Source organism: Stegodyphus dumicola, chromosome 6 (assembly GCF_044657685.1).
Source record: "Stegodyphus dumicola isolate Sdum_Otavi_A_Nest chromosome 6, ASM4465768v1".
NCBI classification, from domain to species: domain Eukaryota; kingdom Metazoa; phylum Arthropoda; class Arachnida; order Araneae; family Eresidae; genus Stegodyphus; species Stegodyphus dumicola.
Genome location: NC_140773.1, coordinates 39,609,105 through 39,629,038, shown reverse-complemented (window position 1 = coordinate 39,629,038; position 19,934 = coordinate 39,609,105). Strand labels below are relative to the sequence as shown.

The following is a 19,934-nucleotide window of genomic DNA, read 5'->3' as shown; positions in this document are numbered from 1 at the left end:
TTATTTACACTTTGTGCAAATAACACTTAAAGTCTTTTGCCTGTCCAGGCACTAAGTCAATATTCTTAGTAGTAAACACAAACACAAATTCACAAACACGAAATAAATCCTGATTAAATACTTGAATAATATGATATAAGTTGGATAAAACTCTATACATATTTACAACTACCACTTAACATTGTGGTGAAATGACCTAGGTCGTTTCACTACGCTTTCCACAGTGGGATCATAATTCGTAATTTTTCTCAAGGTATTGACTGGCGAATTCTCCAATTTTTCAAAAGAGTTGTGAACATCCATTAGGATCTGCTCCGGTATTGGTTTAATTTTTAAATCTTCATAAATGATCGCATTTCTAACATACCAAAGCGCATTAACCATCGCTCTTAGTATTTTATTTTACAGGAGATTAATTTTCCTTCGTTCAGTCTTTAACGCCGTGGCCTAGGCCGGGGCTGCATAAAGCAAAATTGGTCTGATAAGTGCTAAACACAGAGTACGTTTAATTTTTAAGCTAAGCTTAGATTTCCGTCCTATGAGATTATAGACGTATGTGGCAAAACTAATTTATTTGATATTATAATACGTGTAATAAATGTAAGCTCGATTTGCTTTGTTAACTTGGCTAATTACATGGTCTTAGCTAAGTCGTTCATCAAGAATCACTTCAAAATATTTAGCGAACGAAGAGACTGGGATGATACCATTTCCGATTTTCATGTTACTATTTGTTCTCTCATTTTTCCTGTAACGACGAAAGGGAACAGTAGTGCATTTTGAGGTATTAATTTTTACCTTCCAGAGCTGACACCAGGCGGCGACAGCATTTACGTAGAGTTGGAGGTTGTTTAGAGCTAACTGCGGGCTTTGTGATTGCGACAAAATCACTGTGTCATCTGCTTATTTTAGTGTTTTAGACGCCAATGGATTAGGTAAGTCATTTATAAAAATATTAAAAAGCTTTGGTGCGATAACTGATCCTCGCGGGACTCCACTTTGTATTACTTTCTTCTGTGCCAGAGTATCTCCAACCCGAACTAGAAAAGTTCTTCTCTTCAGATAAGAAATCATGAGTTTCATAAAATTGATGGGGAACATGAAATTACTGATTTTATAGATCAGGCCGTCGTGCCAGACTCTGTCGAACGCTTTCTCCAGGTCTAGGAAACACACCTGTACCACGTGTAACTTCGAAAGAACCTTATATGTAGAAGGGCTCTGTAAAGGCGTGTTTCGTGACTAGTCAGTGAAACAGAATAATAAAACACTGCACATCTTCCAACAGGCAAACTTTGTATAAATCCTTCAAGAAAAATTTATTAAAGAAAAACTAAAATTAATCTTTCAAGTTCCGAGTGGTATTACTTTTGAATTCAGAAGGCTGACGTTTCAGAAACTTCCTATTCCCATTTTTTTGTTACTTAAATTTGCATATGAAAGATTTGTTTTGTATTCCTGAAAAAGCTAATAAAATTTACGCGATTCTCACAAGTCGTTTCTTATTCTAAAATAAGTTGCAATAGTTTCATGTTGATACTGCGCTTGGTAAATAGTATACTAGTAGTTTTCTCGACTTCCCTTTAACAATCTCGTCCATTTTCGCACTTTACTATTACTCATTGCATTGTAGACTTCTACGACATTAATACGGCAATGAATATTCGCAGTTTTAATATTTTTATTGTTAAGATCCGTGACGTATATTTCACAGACGGCAATGCGCTGGCTTCAGTGGAAGCTCATACTGCTCAGCACACAACCTAACGCCGTAATGCAAGTGGTATCGGATTCTACCAAAGAATGCTGAAAACTTGCGTGCGCATGCATTCTTAAGGATGCGCGAATTTAAAATGGTATTTATAGACGGACTTAAAAATCAACTTACTTACCTTCGAGAACATTTTATTACCTTTGTTCTTTTTATTTATTTATTTCGCGTCATTAGTCACTACACTGAAAGATGTCCCGTGGAACTCTTTTTAAAGTAAATTGGCTCGCGCCCATATTACACATGGGGAAATCCACAAAAAAGCACATGCAGTCAGTTCGTTCGCCAGCCTTCGAACTACTAGTTGTTTAGTGGATTTTACTGCTCGACTACAGGTAGACCAGGTCTTTGGATTCGACTTATTTGTTACAGCAAAGGATGCGAAATCTCTTAATATCAGGATTAATGTTCTGTGAAAGATTTTTCTCAGCAAATTGACTCGCTATTTGCTGGAAAAACACCAAACTTCGTGTCACCTTTTCAATGGCCAGGAAAACTGAACTTATACTACCAGTCTTCAACAGCTTTACACTCTTAGATACGGGCTGGCTTCAAGTTAGGTTTTTTTTTCCTAGGTGCTTAAAATCGATGGCTGCCCTAGTATTCCTTTTTAATTTAATGAATGTTACATAAAAGAGGATTTGTATTATTAAAAGAACGAACGTTCTTGCATTTATCAATAAAAATAAGCAGTGAGAGTAATTTATCTATTAAAGAAGTATTTGCTGTTACTAAAAATAATTAGAAATTCATGCTGAATAAATTATGCTTAAGGTGCTGAAAGAAAATTGCTATAGAAAACACGATGTATAATTTTTTAATGAACTAAAATTCAGATTTGTGTTATCTTCTAGCTTTTATTTTGAAAACCCAAAACAGTTTTTGACATTTTACGAGAGCAAAATAGCAATACGAGTATACGTGTGACTCGTAGTTTCTGTAGATAAGCTATGGTACTTTTAGGCACACTCTTGAATATATCAAGACATTTTGAAGCAAACATTCATAAAGAAGTCCAATACTATATTTTCGAAAGTATCTTTGCCATTAGAACATTTTGGTATTTTTTATAAAATTTTTTCTCACACGCTTTACATACATTTTCAGAAATACGAGTATCTTATATTTGAATTTTGATTATTTATTTAAAAAAATACGGTTTACCTTTTAAAGTGGTATACATCGAGACATTAAATATTTCTACAGATTGTCTTAAAGACTGTCGAAATAATATTGCCTGATATAAAATTGTTAGACAATAAAGGAAAGCAGATAGCAGAATCATATTTATTTTACAACTATGGTGACTGAAGTTCATCTATGGTGGTGGCTGGCGGCTATTGTCACGGTAATGTCTCTGCAAGCAGTGATCAAATGTTTGCAGTTGGTGCGAGATGTGAAGAAAGTGTCGAGCAAGGCAACAGTCAGACATTCTAAGTACTAAGACAGTTGGGCACCATCTCTTGAAAGATGGGAGATAGAGGCTAAAAAATGTGCCACAAACCCAGACTTAAGCATCTTCCATTGTTAAGCTGTAAGCAAATGCGGGTTTTGTCAGAAAAGACAACATCACACTAATGATGCGCCTATATAAATACAGTAATTTTAAGTATTGAATCCTAAGTTGTGACATAAAGCGAAACCAAATCAAATGTGATTCGTGGCTTTGAAAACATCGTCATACTTTATCTGTCCATACAGCTGCTGTGCAAACCCACTCAGTTTCGTTATGCAGAGTACGTGATGTTTACGATTGCTAACGATGCTAACAAGATGTCAAATGTCTTAGGTATTGAAGTGTTTGGGAATTCACGTCGCTTTGCTGGACTTCCTTGTACCTAATGACTCAAATTCTCATAACAGTCATTTGAACGTTTGGTGGTTTTCTCCATGTGTAATGTTGATACGAGCCAGTTTCTCTTAGATAATCGTCCACAAAGGCGTCCTTCTCTTTAGGCAGATATCCTTAGCGTTCTTTGTAATAATCAAGTACACCAAACCAAAACATAGCAATCATTGGATAAGCAATCATTGGATACTGACTAAGGTAAACGGCATATAAGCAGTGCGATAACCCTTAGACTAAGCAGCAGACTACGATTCGCTCATCTTTGAAATATGATAAGTGCAGGTATGAGATCGTTCTTTCTACACAGATCATATCACGACCTTCAGCAAAAAAGGAGATCAAATAAATGCCCTTAAAGGAGAATAACCATTTCATTCTATCCTCTTATACTGCTTAGAGGTGTTATTACTTTTGCCTGCAATGCACGCAAACCTTAATTTGCTATAGTTATCTTAATCGTGAAAAGCTAATCGCAGCACATTCTGGCTTTTGTGGAAGTTTCGAATTTGCTATCATGGTGTTCTAATTTTAATGGCCAGCAGTTATTTGCCAGTTCATTGCGTACAAATTCTGAGCTAAAGCGGGGGGGGGGCGGATATTAAGATGCCTAAAATGAACATTTAAGTAACGTATTAACCTTCAAGATGAATTAACATTTGAACAGTCACTTGGAGAATATTTTCTTGCTTTGTTTATTGCAAGTGACTTGAACCAAAATTAGAAGTAAATGAACACGAAAATTTTGAAGAGCAAAATTTAAATATATTTATTTCAATCTGGACTTAATAAAGGATAAAACTAAAGATTGTCTAACATGGAATCTATAAAATGTATTAATTATGTGGAATGAAATGTATAACTTTAGATGAAAAGATCTCTATGTTTTTTCTAACTAGTTTTTATTTAGATAGTAACTAACATAATTTTAAAACAAATCACGCGAGAGAGGTAGAAGAAAAGAGAAACAATGAGAGTTTTAGTGAATTAGCAAAATAATTAAAATCATTATAAGATATATATAAAAAGAAAATTTTAAATAGACATAAATGATTAATTTAGAAATAAAAATATTACATTTAAGATCAACGTGCAGAAAAAAAAACAGAGTGACAAATATTACTATTCTTTTAAAGTCACAATTTCAATGCTTATACAATAAATACAACATATAATATGCATATAATATGTACTACAGTAAATGTAGAAAATGCATACCGATAGAAAAAGGAATGTGGTATTCAGGCTTAATAACTCTTTTTCCATCTTCGCTCAAAAATCTTTCAGGTCGGAAGACGTCAGTATCGTTTCCCCAGAGTTTTTTATCATAATGAACTGCGTATAATATGGCTAGAACTTGAGAATGTTTTGGAATGAAATAACCATTCAGTTCAGTATCCTTTAATGTGCTAAAAAATATGTACACAGAAAGTAAACTTCATTTAATTACATATTTTACGCAAGTTATAAATATAAGAAAACAAATGAAGAGAAATGAAGTACAGAGTTTACAGTTCTAAAAATAATACCAAATCCGTCCAAATTCATTTACTCAGATGTTTCTAAAACATAAGCAGATTAAGAATTAAAGAATCTAATGCAGCTTAACTTTGGATTTCTTTAAGTCTACTGAATTATCTTATTTTTTATTGCTTGTCTGCTATAATGTTCTGTAGTTTATAAGGTATTTCTCCTGCCTTCTTAGCATGCCTTCGTAGTGTAGTGGTCAGCACGCTCGGCGCGTATTCGAGAGGCCCTTGGTTTGAGTCCCGGTGAAGGCGTTGTTCATTTTTTATCTCTCCTGCTTCGAAATAACCTTATGTATCCACAAGTTAAAACATTTTATGCGTTGTACTCGCTGTTTAACATGGCATAACTGAATTTCTAAAGAGAAAGCATAAAAATTAGAACACTCTCGTGCATAATTTTTAATATTTTATGGCAAAATATTTGATTAATGAAATTTGATTTAATATAATAGTAGGTATACTAACTATTATAATATTTATTTCAAATGGAATAGAAATTTATTTCTGAGGGAGAAATTTTAGAAACATTAGTTATAATGTTAGCTTTCATTAACTTTTCAATTCCCTTGTTTTACAAATTTTATTATTTGTACTATGGTTCCAAATTTCATTTTGATTAATTCATAATATAATGCAAGAACACTTTTTGCTATATACAAGGATCTTGAGAGCTTAGTTTCTAATAACTGTAATAGTAATAATTCTATTAGTTTTCAGTTTGAACGACTTAGACAGTCTTAGGTTTCAATATTAAATTGCTTGTGATTTGAATACATGATTTGAAAACAGTCAACGGACCAGAAATGTTTTTAGCAAAATGAAATTTTTTTTAATCCACAAAATGTAATACATTTGAAGTAAATTTGAAAGTCTGTTTACTAAATATTTATCAAAACGTATATGACTAATAATAACGCAGATGAAAAAAGTTCACATTTATATTTATTTTCTACCTGAAATAAAATGTTTGGAATTTGGAAGACATTTTTGTTGGTTGCACTTTGTAATTCAAATGTATTGATAAATAACTAAACGTTCAGATTGACATACCTTTCAAATAATTCCAACATGCCTAGTTAATCATTAAATAACTTAAACCGCGAAATATTAAAAAAAAAAGCAAACCACGAACAAACCAGTTTAAATTAAAAACAAACAAACCATGAAATATTTTCAAGTGGAACAAAACTCGAGAATAAATAATAGCAACCTGGTCTCTCTTAATTGTTAAATTTTTCTGTCTCACATAAATTAAAATAGATTTGTTTGTATATAAATAATTATAAGTTTTGTATATAAATATAAAATTTATTTCTATAACGTCGGTGAACTGGAAAAGAATTATTAGAAATTATCTCTGTCGCTCATTATAGATATTCTTCGGTCAGTAGAATTATTTCTTATTAATTTATGTGGGAAAAAACTGTTCAGATATATAAATATATTGACATACAAAGTTATTATTCTTAAAACAAAAATTTATGACAGAGCATATTTATTTTTTGACAAATGTGAATAAAATTTAACCAAATCTGTATAAATCCTTGAATAAGATTTATATCACATTTTAAATGAATTAAACTCAGTTTATAGATTTTCTGCTGCATTTGCTGTCGTTAGTTTTTTTATGGTAATGAAACGATGTAAACTCGGACTTCAAATAGTTAAAATCTTGAAAATCTTTGCAACAATGCCTAATTGAAATGTATTCGTGAGTCGCATAAATTGCTTCGGGGACCGCATAAGGTCCGAGGGTCACCAGTTTGAGAAGAATGACTTAGATTGCAGTTTACCAGGCTCTAAAGAGGTGTAGACTAAGAAGAAAGTTTGTCATTAGAAATTTCCCTAAATTAAAAATTAAAAACAATTAAATTAAAAATAACTTCTTAAATAAAAATGAAAAAAATAAAAACTTCCATTTTCATCTTATAAAACTAAATATTTTAATGCAAATAAAATAAAAATTCAATTCAAAAACTTCGACGTTTGTTTCTTATGTGACAAAATCTCTCTAGCAGTCGCTTATTATACTGGCTAGGCTCTGTACCTTAACAGTCTCGGCAACGGGGGATAAAAACACGAGCCTGGAGGTTCCAGAACTCCAGATCGTCTTATACAGTTGGACGAAGGAGGGGGGAGCTGGCTGTAAGCCCCCAACCTGGTGGTATCGGTAGAGATCACGGCTTGCAGTTCGATCCGAATTCCGTGCAATTCCATTTAGGTGTCAGCAGCGGTGAAACGGCTAGTTTATTGTTCACCGAATTCTCTAATCCCTTCAGTGTGGGGCTGCCTGCATACTGGCGGGACCATATGACCGACGCTCATTCAAATTGTCAGGTTTTAAAACTGCAGTCATGCTTCTCCATGAGACCAATAACCGGGAATAGTGACCACGCGAACTCGGTCGGATTGGTTGGGATAAGTGATTACTGTCTCCGATTGAGTGCGGGATTGGCGGCAGTAAATGGAGAAGTCCTAATGTTATGTGTTGGGGCATTTTGGGCCTGTCTTCTGCCTTTGCTTAATACGGAGGACTAAAAGGAAGAGGAACAAGACGTTTTAGTGCCCCCGATATTGTCATCTCTGCACAGAACGAACCAACGCATTACCGCATTACTCTCAGATTTCTCCAGCGAACCCTGATCTAGATATCATCATTAACGCCAGTTCTGGGCAACCGCCTTATCTTTATATCGACAATGAATGTAAAATTTACACTTTATTGTTTGAAGCACAGATTCCAGATAATCCCAGATATTAATAATGGTGTCAACCAAAATAATACAAATGCCATCAACGAAAGCAAGATCCCTACTAATATGCAGATGTCACCCTACCTAGAAACATTCAGCTTAAAATAAAAGAGAAAAACAGGCACCGCAAAATTTCGCAAAATAGTCAAGAATCACATGACATACACTGAAGTGACAAAAGTCATGGGATACCTCCTAATATTTTGTCGGTCCTCCTTTTACCCGGCGAAGTGCAGCAACTCGACGTGGCATGGACTCAACAAGTCCCCTGCAGGAATATTGAGCCATGCTGCCTCTATAGACGTCCATAACTGTGAAAGTGTTGACGGTGCAGGGTTTTGGGCACGAACGGACCTCTCGATGATGTCCCATAAATGTTCGCTGGGATTCATGTCGGGCGATCTAGGTGGCCAGATCATTCGCTGGAATTGTTCAGAATATTATTCTAACCAATCGCGAACAATTGTGGCCCGGTGACATGGCGCATCGTCATCCATAAAAATCCCATCGTTGTTTGAGTACGTGAAGTCCATGAATGGCTGTAAGTGATATCCAAGTAGCTGAAGGTATCCATTTCCAGTCAATGATCGGTTCAGTTTCACCAGAGGACCGAGTCCATGCCATGTAAAAACAGCCCAGACCATTATGGAACCACCACCAGCTTGAACAGTGCCTTGTTGACAACTTGGGTCCATGGCTTCGTGGGGTCTGCGCCACACTCGAACCCTACCATCAGCTCTTACCAACTGAAATCGTGACTCATCTGACCAAGCCACGGTTTTCCATTCGCTTAGGGACCAACCAATATGCTCACGAGCCCACGAGAGTCGCTGCAGGCGATGTCGTGCTGTCAGTAAAGGCACTCGAGTCGATCTTCTGCTGGCATAGCCCAAGGAAGACAAATTTCGCCGCACTGTCCTATCGGACACGTCCCACATTGATTTCTGCGGTTATTTGACGCAGTGTTGCTTGTCTGTGAACAATGACAACTCTACGCAGACGTCGCTGGTCTCGGTCGTTAAGTGCAGGTGGTCGGCCACTGCGCTGTCCATGGTGGGATGTTATGCCTGAAATTAGATACTCTCGGCACACTCTTGACACTGTGGATCTCGGAATGTTGAATTCCCTAATGATATCCGAAATGGAATGACCCATGCGTCTAGCTCCAACTACTATTCCCCGTTCAAAGTCTGTTAATTCTCGTCGTGCGGCCATAATCACGTCAAAGCCTCTTCACATGAATAACTTGAACGCAAATGAAAGCTCTGCCAAAGCACTTCGCCTTTATACATTTTCTACGCGATACTACTGCCATCTCTATATTTGCATAGTGCTATCCCATGACTTTTGTCACTTCAGCGTACATCGCTATAATAAAAGTAACAGAGCATTTAGAGAACTCACGTAAGATTACAGAGAAAACACCTGGATTATTTTCGTGAGCAGCGTTTCATATAAGGATCAATGGATTCCGTATGGAAATTAGCAAAAGCCCTCCGAAGAAATGATATTGATCAATTGATTTCCAGGAAAACATTTGGGTGCTCATATATTCCAAATAAAGTACTAACTGAATTCGAATAAAAGCAATCATTCTTATCACTAAAGTTTTCAACGCATGCCTCAGGTTAAACACTTATCCTCACTCCTGGAAACACGATCTTATTTCTGTGATTAAAAGACCTCTCAAAGAATTATTCGACCATTTAATTATCATTGGACTTCATAAATTCATTGCTGACAACAACATCCTACAAAATCATCAGTTCAATTTCAGAAATACTTTTTCTACAACCCAGCAGGTTACTAGAACCAATGAGTTTGTGGCTGAAAGTTTCAACGAAAATGAAACAGTAGCTGGTCTCTTTTTGGATACTGAGAAAGCGTTTGATAAGGTTTGCCATTACGGCTTCCTTATCAAATTTATTGCCCATAGTTTACTTCCAAGCCTTATAGTACTTCTTTCAGATTACCTACATCACAGGACCTTTCAAGTTCGCATTAAAGGCAAATACTCCAATATCAGGAAAATAAAAGCTGGTGTACCCCAGGGTTCAGTCTTAGGGGTCTTTGCTTTTCTACATATATATTAACAACCTCCACAACAGTAGTAATGCTTTAATCGCCTACTACGTAGACGATACAGCTGTCTTATGCAAATTGCTCAACACTATTTAAATCCAAGAAAGCTAAAAGACGCAAGCAACTTCACCTTGGTTTGAAGGATGGAAACCTAAAATTAATGCTGTTAAATACTGTGTTATTTATTTCAAAAAACATTCTACTAGAATGATTGTATTATTCTGGATGGCTCTAAAATATCACGTGGCACAACAATCAAGTATCTTGGAGTCTACTTTGAGAAACTTATATTTAAATCGCATATTCTTGAAACAAGAGATAAAGCTATCATAGACCTAATGAGTATTTATCCGTGAATTGAAAGGGACTCACATTTTAATTTAAATACGAAGGAAATTTATTTTCGGTCTAGCCCTATCTTACCCTATGCTGCACCTGCATAATATTTCTGCTAATATTTACCCTCTGGTGAGTATTAAATCTCTCCATCGTATAACCAGGTGTTTGTAAGATCTATAAAGAAAGAATTACATTTTTTACATTGATGCTTTCACAATTGGTGGCTGTGACACTTACATTCTATCGAGGACAATTCTAGTTGCATTTTTGTTCTGTTGCAGGTAGGTGTGAATCTTGAGGTTACCATTCTACAATTCTGCATGAGATTATCAGGCTTTTGTACACATTTGTTCTTGTGACTGAGTTTTACGATTTGGTAAGTCAGAAGGTTCTCATTAGGTTTCCATTGTTAAGAGTCTCATTGCTAGCTATATTGCTCAATTTTTCTAGGTATATGCAATTTCCTCTTACAGTAAATGCTACGGCATTTTTAAAAGTGCGATGTTATTTCAGTTTTGAAGAAGTTCAAAGAATATTTACCCTCTGGTGAGTATTAAATTCTTAGGGAATACCTTTGTGCTATTTTATACTATGTTGCATAGCTCAGTGCCTCTTGTAGACAGGAAGTTCATTATGTTTACGATTTTCTTTTTGAGATGGTTGCTCTTGATAGCCTTACTTATAAAAAGATTTATTTCGCTTTCAGAGTTAGGAACTCTTAGATGATGCTTAGCTGCGAGAGTGCCCATTTGAGTAAATAGTGTTCAGGGCTGCCTCTTTCACCACATACACACTAATCTGATGTAGATAAGTTCCTTACATGAAAGAACGTGCACCACTTTTGCCCTAACTCTACTTTTTCTATTATAAAAACAAAGAAAGGGTCCTTTAAAAAGACGCTGGGCTTACAATTGACAGAATTAGCTTTTGCTTTTAATTACGTTTTAGTTCCTTTTCCTTTTTTTAGAAAAAAAAATAATAACCACAATATTAAATGAGATAATTCATACGGTTACATGTATTAGACAATCTCAAATATTTATATGAACTGTGCTTTATATATATATTCTTTATTTATGCTTATTTAAAAAAAATGAAAGATCATGGAAACTTACGCTCTCATTACATTCAGAGGTGCAATTGTTTTCCACCTATTCGTCTCCAGAATAACAGCCTCTGTGTAGGGCATCTGAAGATAATCCGCTCTAGTTGGAAATCGTTCTTGCCCAATGACGTCGTCGATTTCCTTCTGGATTTTTATCTGCACTTCTGGAAAAGCAGCACATAACAGTACTAGCCACTCCACTGACACACGAGCTGTGTCGCCTCCGGCAATCAAGAACCCTCTTGCCATATCCACTAGAACCTCCTCTGAACGATAAAAATTTTCAAATTATAACTGCAAGTTTTACATCTATACTGGAATTATGAACACCGCAATAATACGAAATTTATATCGCATAATACTGCATCAAAAAATAAAGGAAGCAGGAGATTTAGCATATTATTCATGAAGGATGCAAATTTTCATTCCAATAATAACAAAAATTCAGTACTGGCTTGTAATTCATTTTAAATGAAAATGGTCAATCAATTTAATTTTACCCTCGTTTTTTTTTTTTTTTTTTTTTTTTTTTTTTTTTTTTTTTTTGATAAATCAACTTTCTGTTAAACCAGGTTCTGCTGAGCAGAGTTTTACTGTAATTTATGTCATCGAACTCCTAAGCCGCACAGTGAAGAAAGTGCAAATAGGATAAGGGCTTAAAGCATGGAAATACTATAACTTGTTTTTGTAAACCATTTAATTATCTCAAAAATGTCCATCTCTTTCTTAAGCAAAATAGATATAGGCAGGTGCTACGCTTTCATTCATTTTATTGTATTTGCAATTTTCAGTGAACAGAAACTGCAGGTTCTAATGTAATAAAAGTTGTAGCTTCTGGTTAAAAGTCAACTTAGTATGTACACTCACGTTTGTGAAAATTGCAACACCATGAAGGACTTACGCGAGTGAGCTGAAATTTTCAGAAAATGCAAAGTAGCGCATGATATGCAAATGATTAGAATTGCAAATCCGTAGCGCATGCGTATGCTGAGCAGCGCCCTCTGAACGGCTGATGGATCCGAATAAATAGACGGCTGTAGCGAGGCGTGTATGGTTATCGGTGGTTATCTGCTAGTGGTAAACGTTAACTCAATCTGTACTTATGCCTCGTCGACGAAAGAGAGCGAGATTTGAACAACTTACAGAGTTTGAACGAGGGAGAATCATCGGCCTTCGTGAAGCTGGATTGTCGTATCGTGCAGTAGCCTCTCGTGTGCAGCGTAACAGCAGCACAGTGATGCGCGTTTGGAAGCAGTGGACGGACGAGTGTCGGACAACTCGGAAATCCGGGAGTGGACCCCGAAATGTGACGTCAGCTCGCGATGATAGACACCTGGTCCGCATGGCGCGGACGGACCGTACAGCTTCCTCTAGACAATTGGCAGCACTGTGGTCAATAGCTACAGGTGTTTCATTGTGTGCTTCATCAATTCGTAGACGTCTGCTGCAGTGTGGACTGCGCGCACGGACTCCTTTATACAGGATCCCCCTAACGCACGACCATCGCCGCCTGCGGCTACAATGGGCCAATCAGCATAGAGACTGGCGTGCTGATTGGCAGCAAGTCGTGTTTTCTGACGAATCCCGCTTTAATTTGTGGTACCATGATGGCCGCATTCGTGTCAGACGCTATGCCGGTGAACGCCACCTTCCGGAGTGCATTATCGAACGCCACAGTGGACGAACACCTGGAGTTATGGTCTGGGGCGCCATAGCATATCATAGACGATCTCAATTGCTACGAATTGTGGGCAATCTGAACAGCAACAGGTATATCCGTGAAGTTCTACAGCCCGAAGCTGTTCCCTTCCTTCAAAGCTTGCCAGGCGCTGTATTTCAACAGGACAATGCCCGCCCTCATACTGCTCGGATTGTTAAATCCTTCTTTGCAGCGCAGCAGGTACAGCTTCTTCCTTGGCCTGCGTGTTCCCCGGATATGTCGCCAATTGAACATGTGTGGGATGTCATTGGTCGGCGTCTTGCTCGTGATCCTCGTCCTGTTGCGTCTGCAGACGAACTTTGGGTACGCGTACAAACGATATGGAATGCTCTTCCTCAGTCAGACATTCAAACTTTGTTTGACTCCTTGCCACGTCGTGTAGCAGCACTTATTGCGGCGCGTGGTGGCCACACAAAATACTGATTCTGATCTCTTGTTATTGTTTGTTTGCTTTGAACATTTAATCATTTATTTGTACCACTACCACTCAACTGTGTATTAAATTGCATTCAATTATGACGATTCCTTCTTGGTGTTGCAATTTTCACAAACGTGAGTGTATATTAATGATATTATGTCAAATTAATTTAAGAATGCTAATTTTTTTCATGCATATATATTGCAGCTATATAATGTGTATAATTAAATGACATTAATGACTCAAATTGAGCTTTTTAAGGAAAAGTTATAAAACAGAGTATAATCTGGAATGTAAATAAGAGATAAACAGAAATAGCATTTTAGAAACTTTGACATACTTGTAAAGGTAGAATCAGGATCATCGGCCCTTTTCTTAATCTCTATTAAATAACCATCAATATAATCTCGTATGTTAGTTGGATCCAAAGTCCTTTCATGTTCCTCTATCTCTTTTCTGAAAAATTAGCATAAATAAATATCAGCGGAACTGATAGTTATAAGGCGAAATGTATAAATAAATCTCAAATATTACTTTATTATTTATTGACTTCATTATCAATCATTTTTCTTTATTTATACACGACATATATTGATATTACAAATTTATCCATATTCTACTTTACTTAAAATTATGCATGCTTTTCTTTTCTTTTTTCTTTTTTTGTTTTGTTTTTTTGTTTTGTTTTGTTTTGTTTCGTTTTCATTTAATTTCTTTTATAAATCTTTGAGTATTAGATTTAGCCATATATATATATTTTAAATTCCTTATGTCACTCAGACTACTTTCTCTGTTCTAATAATGTACACAATTCTGATTTTTTTAGTTTATTTCTCTCATTACATGCATATTTACAGTTAAAACTGTAAGTTTAAATTAAAGAAGAAAATAAAGAAAACGATGTGTTCTACAAAGTGTATTTACACGTTTTTAGAATGATTTCGTGACTGTTTAATTAATATTTAAAATATAAAGAGCATTTTTGAAATGTTTAATATAATAGCCTTATTTCTAAACAATAAGTCATTATTGTGATTTTCGTACAATTTTCAGGGGGTATTGATTTCCATTTCTCTTCTAATACTGTCAGGAGTCTGTCAATCGTCGTGAGGTTTAGCTTACAAATAGCTATTTTCAAGGGACCAAAGCCACAATAATTAATGCACAGGTGAAAATCAGAGGACTTCGCAGGAATACGTTGAAAAATACAATACGTGTGTCAGTTTTCATTTTTTCAAGGAATGCAATGGCGTTTTTCAAAGTATGTCTTATAGCTTCGCATTGATGTCGTTTCATTATTTGAAAGTCATTAGGATAAAGAAATGGAACTTCTTTTGTAAGTATTATACATTATGTTTCTGTAGAGTTCCGGTGTAAAACTAACTGGACACAAGAGCTAACAGGCAGGTACAAGTGACGGGGGATGTGGGCACTGTGCCTCTACCATACTGGTTAATCAGTACAGCACCACGTCCACCATTAACTAGAACAGCTTCAGATGTCAAGAGGGGGACACACTGGCGCCTCGCCGATTTAGTATGCATTGATTATATTTATACAGTGTCTTATGCGTCGTTCAAGATACATGTTACAACATTTCCTACGGTGACCTTGATAACAATTATAATTACCCGCACATATTATAGTTACACATATTGTTACATTGAATAATACTTTGACAATATATGACTTGCTTAAAATATACCTTGAAGTACGTTTAAAATATGCATAGAAATATGAAAACTGATACGCATGATATAACACTGATTATATACATTACATATATATGCAGTAGCTACTTAATATAATTTCGTCGCAAAATGTTATGATCATAGTGATTTGTTTTGGATATATAAAATCACCTATAGCTTGGATTACAATAACATTACACATGCATAAATAAGTAAAGAAATACTGATACAGGGATAAATAAATATGCATACATTAAATGCATGTTGGAGACGCATTATGCATTAAGTATATAGTACATCCAGACGCTACACTAATTGGGGTAATTAAATTAATTCATAAACAGGATTGAGTAAACACGCATACTTAGAAACATATAATGAAGGTTATAATGTTTTGATTTGGATAAATAAGGTCACCTATATTATATATACATATAGGGGTATACATTTGCATGAACAAGTGCGTACGCAAACGTTCGATACGCATTGAATATGCATTGCGCATTGAATGTATTATATATACAGCCTAGGTTAGTAAGTTATTATGCACACTGATACACGTTACACATATAATTATTATAAAGAATTGACTTAAATATGCATAGTCATCTATTAGATACACATTACTGGGGACTTGGATATGCATAGTCATCTATTAGATACACATGACTGGGGTTTACGTACTGGGGTAGATAAATAAATACATATATATGGATATACAGGTACACATAACATTGGGTATGCATTGAATAATAATTGAAGAATTGACTTAAATAAATGAGGTCACCTTCATTGGAAACGCATTACACATGCAGGGGTAGATAGATAAACACACATACATGCACGAGTAATTACACATACGTTACTAAATACACATATGCTTTTAGATACACATTGGGTATAGGTACACATTGTTATTAGATACACATTGAATTTGCATTGCGTATTGAGTATGTTATATACAGCCTGTGTATTGGGTATATTATATACATCTTATTGAGTATATCATGTACACGGGATACACATTACACATACAGGGGTATATAGGGGAAAAATATATAATAAATATAATAAACATAAACATAGATGAGTAAATACGCATGATGCTTATAATGAATTAACTAGGATAAATAAGTCTCCTACATTGGATACACAATACACAGAGGTAAATAAATAATACACATGGATAAGTCGATACGCATACGTTATGTTTATAATGAAGTGACCTAGGTATTATGAGATGGCCTCATTAAATACATGTTACAGTTACAGAAATAAATTAAATATATACATATTTCTGGGTAAGTAGATACAGTGGTGAACATTACGCATTGACACGCGTTACGCGTATTATAATTATGAAGAGTTCACTTGGGTAGAGTCACCTATTAGATATACGTAACACATACGTGGTAATACTAAATACATATGTATAGATAAGTAGATACGCATACATAAGAGATACATTGCATACACATTATACTTTGAGTACATTGCATCTAAATATAAATTATGCGTTGAAATATTCACATATATGGTGAATTATACTTGATTACGTTCACCTTTGAATATATTATATTTTGAGTACATTACATCTGCATATAAACATACGTTGAATTGTTCTCATATATGATGAATTCACACTCACTGAATACAAACATAGTATTATAAGACACATTATACATGATTCATTAGAATGCGCCCACCAGCGGCCGAGCGGTAAAGTCGCTGAACACTGGTAGTTCGGTCCGAATCCCGCTAACGGGCTCGCTGCATGGGCGTTTTCGTGGTTTTCCCCGTGTGTAAAGTGTATACGAGCCAGTTTCCCTTAGAAAGTCCTCCACGAAGGCATCCGTCCCCTTGGGCAGATAGCCCTAGTGTGCTTTGCCATAATTAAATACACCAACACACCATTAGAATGGACAGACTCAGTACTCTTATGTTTTAAGATAATACTATACGACTTGGCAGAGGTCCTTATCCAGTTCAGACAGTTTTTCTATCATCTTACTGATCTTAATTGTTAGAGGTCGTTGTTTCACTAGAAGCTTCCGGAAGGAATGTTGATTTGTGATAGAGAATCTGATGTGTGTTGCAGTGGTGAGTGGGCAGCAGGTAAGGTAGTGCTCCGGAGTGCCTACTTCTCCGCATGTGCATCTATCTGTTGCACTGATTCCATATCTGTGGAAGTACTCTAGAAATGGGCCGTGTCCGGTAATATGCCTGACCAGCTGTAGGTTGGTGACTAACCGCATCGGGTCTACATACCCAAAATGATAGTACGTCCTGCGGCCTGTTGTGCTGCAATCCCACTCTTACTGCTATTGTACCATAGCTTTGAAGTCTGAGTGACTTTTTCAGGTGGGAAATAGGCCAGGGGATGTTGACATGGGTGAGTGCTTCTCTAGTGGCAGCCTCTTTAGCAATGCGGTCCACCATTTCATTTCTGTCATGTCCGGCGTAGGCCTTCACCCAAGAGCTAACAGGCAGGTGACAGGTGACGAAGGACGGGGACGCCTGGTATTTAACGGAGGTAAACAGGCATATGTCCCTTCCCTATCTAGATGCAACAACTCCCTGGTGTCCCACAAGGGCACACCGGGAGTTACTGAGCCTTCATTAAAAAGTTTACATGGCCATACAGGGGCTATTCCAGTTCATTGGTTCAGTACAGATTCTTATGTTAATGGTTGACCTGGGTGTTCATAAGAGCTAACAGGCAGGAGGACATATAACTTCAACCCGGTGCCCTCAAGGGAATTAACCTCTACAGGCAGAGAAATGATATATTTCCTGACAGCGCATGGCCCTTTTGCAGCCTACTGTTTTGCTTCGGATTGCAGCATACAGATTCATGCATATGCGGCCCAACAGGTACCATTGATCACTACATTTGCGAGTACGAAATCACCAAAAACCCATATTTTCGGCTTTATACAGCTGAAAATGCTCAGTTGTGGTTGAAACAACTCCAAAAAGAGTAAGTTACGACGAAACAAACTTAAAACTCTCATAGACTACCTGGCAACGAACTGCGAAAATGTAAAAGCAATCTAAAATTATAATTAAAAAAAAAAAAAAAAAAAGCTCTCAGAACAGATCTAGCGGCTGAGTGGTGATATAATGAACTTAATATTATCTAGTCTATCTTCAAATGTTCTGTCCCAATAACCGGTGAAAAATGCCAAGATGAAATATAAAATGGTGCTCTGTTGTATAAGTGAACCGCACGTTTTTCAATGAACACATAAATTTCCAACTCTACACACTGATTCTGAATGTCACCTTCAGTTATCAGACAGACTATATATAAGTGAAGACTATATATAAGTAAGACTATATATATTGTAAGCGAACCGTAAATAAGTGAATAACACGAGGAACTATTATGAATGTAACAATCAAATATTACACCGGAATTCTGGAGATATATGAGCAGCACATATGAGGTACATTAATATACCCAGTTGATATTGTTCTGTGTAATGCATTTGAATAACTTCTTATATCCAAGTTACCACTGACTTCTAGAGCAAACATTATCTGTAAATTCAGAATCACAATGCATAAAACATTGCTAAAATCGTCATTCAGCGCAGCCAAAGTATTAGTAAGTAAAGTATTAGTAAAGTAAAGGGTCTCTTTCATAACCACAGATGACAAATATTAATCTTCCGAAGCAAGTACATAAATTCCGCTACACATTTTAATATTCAATAGAGACTTTTGGCTGGGCCTAGCGACAATAGAGTGTTTTACCTATTGAGTAGAAATGCTGATAGTCATATAAAAGGCGGTATAGCAACTCAGCTGATGGTAAGTAAATAAGTATTGGACATATATGAGCATACATGGTCTCTTGATAGTACGTTGAGTTCATTTTAGCATTTTTTCCCACTACTCTTAAGCTTATTCTTTTATTTACATCTCTTTATTTAAAATAATTATGTTTAGTAACTTCTTATTTTTTATACTCTTGTTAATTTTTTCTTCTTATTTTTATCTTCTTATTATTGTGAGAGAATCCTGTTACATCCATATTTTACTGCAACTTTCTTTGCATTAAAGGAACTAGATCTGTACATTTTATTTCTTCGTTTTCGATAATAAATATACCTTTTCTGTTGCTGTCATTTAAATAAACCCATACTTAATTAAGGGTTACAGTTAATTCCTATATTATTTAAAAATTCAAAACATGAAAAACAATCAGTAAAGAAAAGATAAAAACCCATTTATAGTAGGTATTGTCTAATACCGGTTTAGTTTCAATGACAGATGAAGAGCAAACATGACAACACACAATCAAATAATAAGTCACATCTGAATGTACTGCTCACTTTGAACCTTATTTAATTTAGGAGAAGAAACAAAAAATGATCTGGCTATTTTTCCAAGAAGTAAAGTAAAATTAAATTATTATGAAAATAGATTGAACTCAATTTTAAAGAGAAAAATAAAAGATCTAAAAAGTAAGCATTCGGTATCCTTCAATCCCAAACGGAACGTCAACAAATTTATTTTACTTATTTATTAATTAAAGTGTTAAAGTACTGTTATCTGTTTCAATATAAATTGCTGATAGGAAAGGGAAGGAAGTGCTACTCGCAAACTACTCCTCGGGTTGGTAAAGAAGAAATGTCTTAAACACAGAACCATTAGATAGTAAAACAAACACTT

The 19,934-nt window shown here is 35.6% G+C and overlaps 1 protein-coding gene across 1 annotated transcript in view; it reads right to left on the bottom strand.

The window, feature by feature from the left end:
• Positions 1-19,934, bottom strand: part of LOC118179738 (cytochrome P450 18a1-like) — a 38,069-nt gene that overhangs the window by 3,775 nt on the left and 14,360 nt on the right. The window contains exons 2-4 of the mRNA XM_035348906.2: positions 13,904-14,019; positions 11,436-11,691; positions 4,836-5,026 (exon numbers count right to left, since the gene is read on the bottom strand). Of these exons, the coding sequence (XP_035204797.1) occupies positions 4,836-5,026; positions 11,436-11,691; positions 13,904-14,019 (563 nt within the window). The remainder of the gene's footprint in view (positions 1-4,835; positions 5,027-11,435; positions 11,692-13,903; positions 14,020-19,934) is intronic.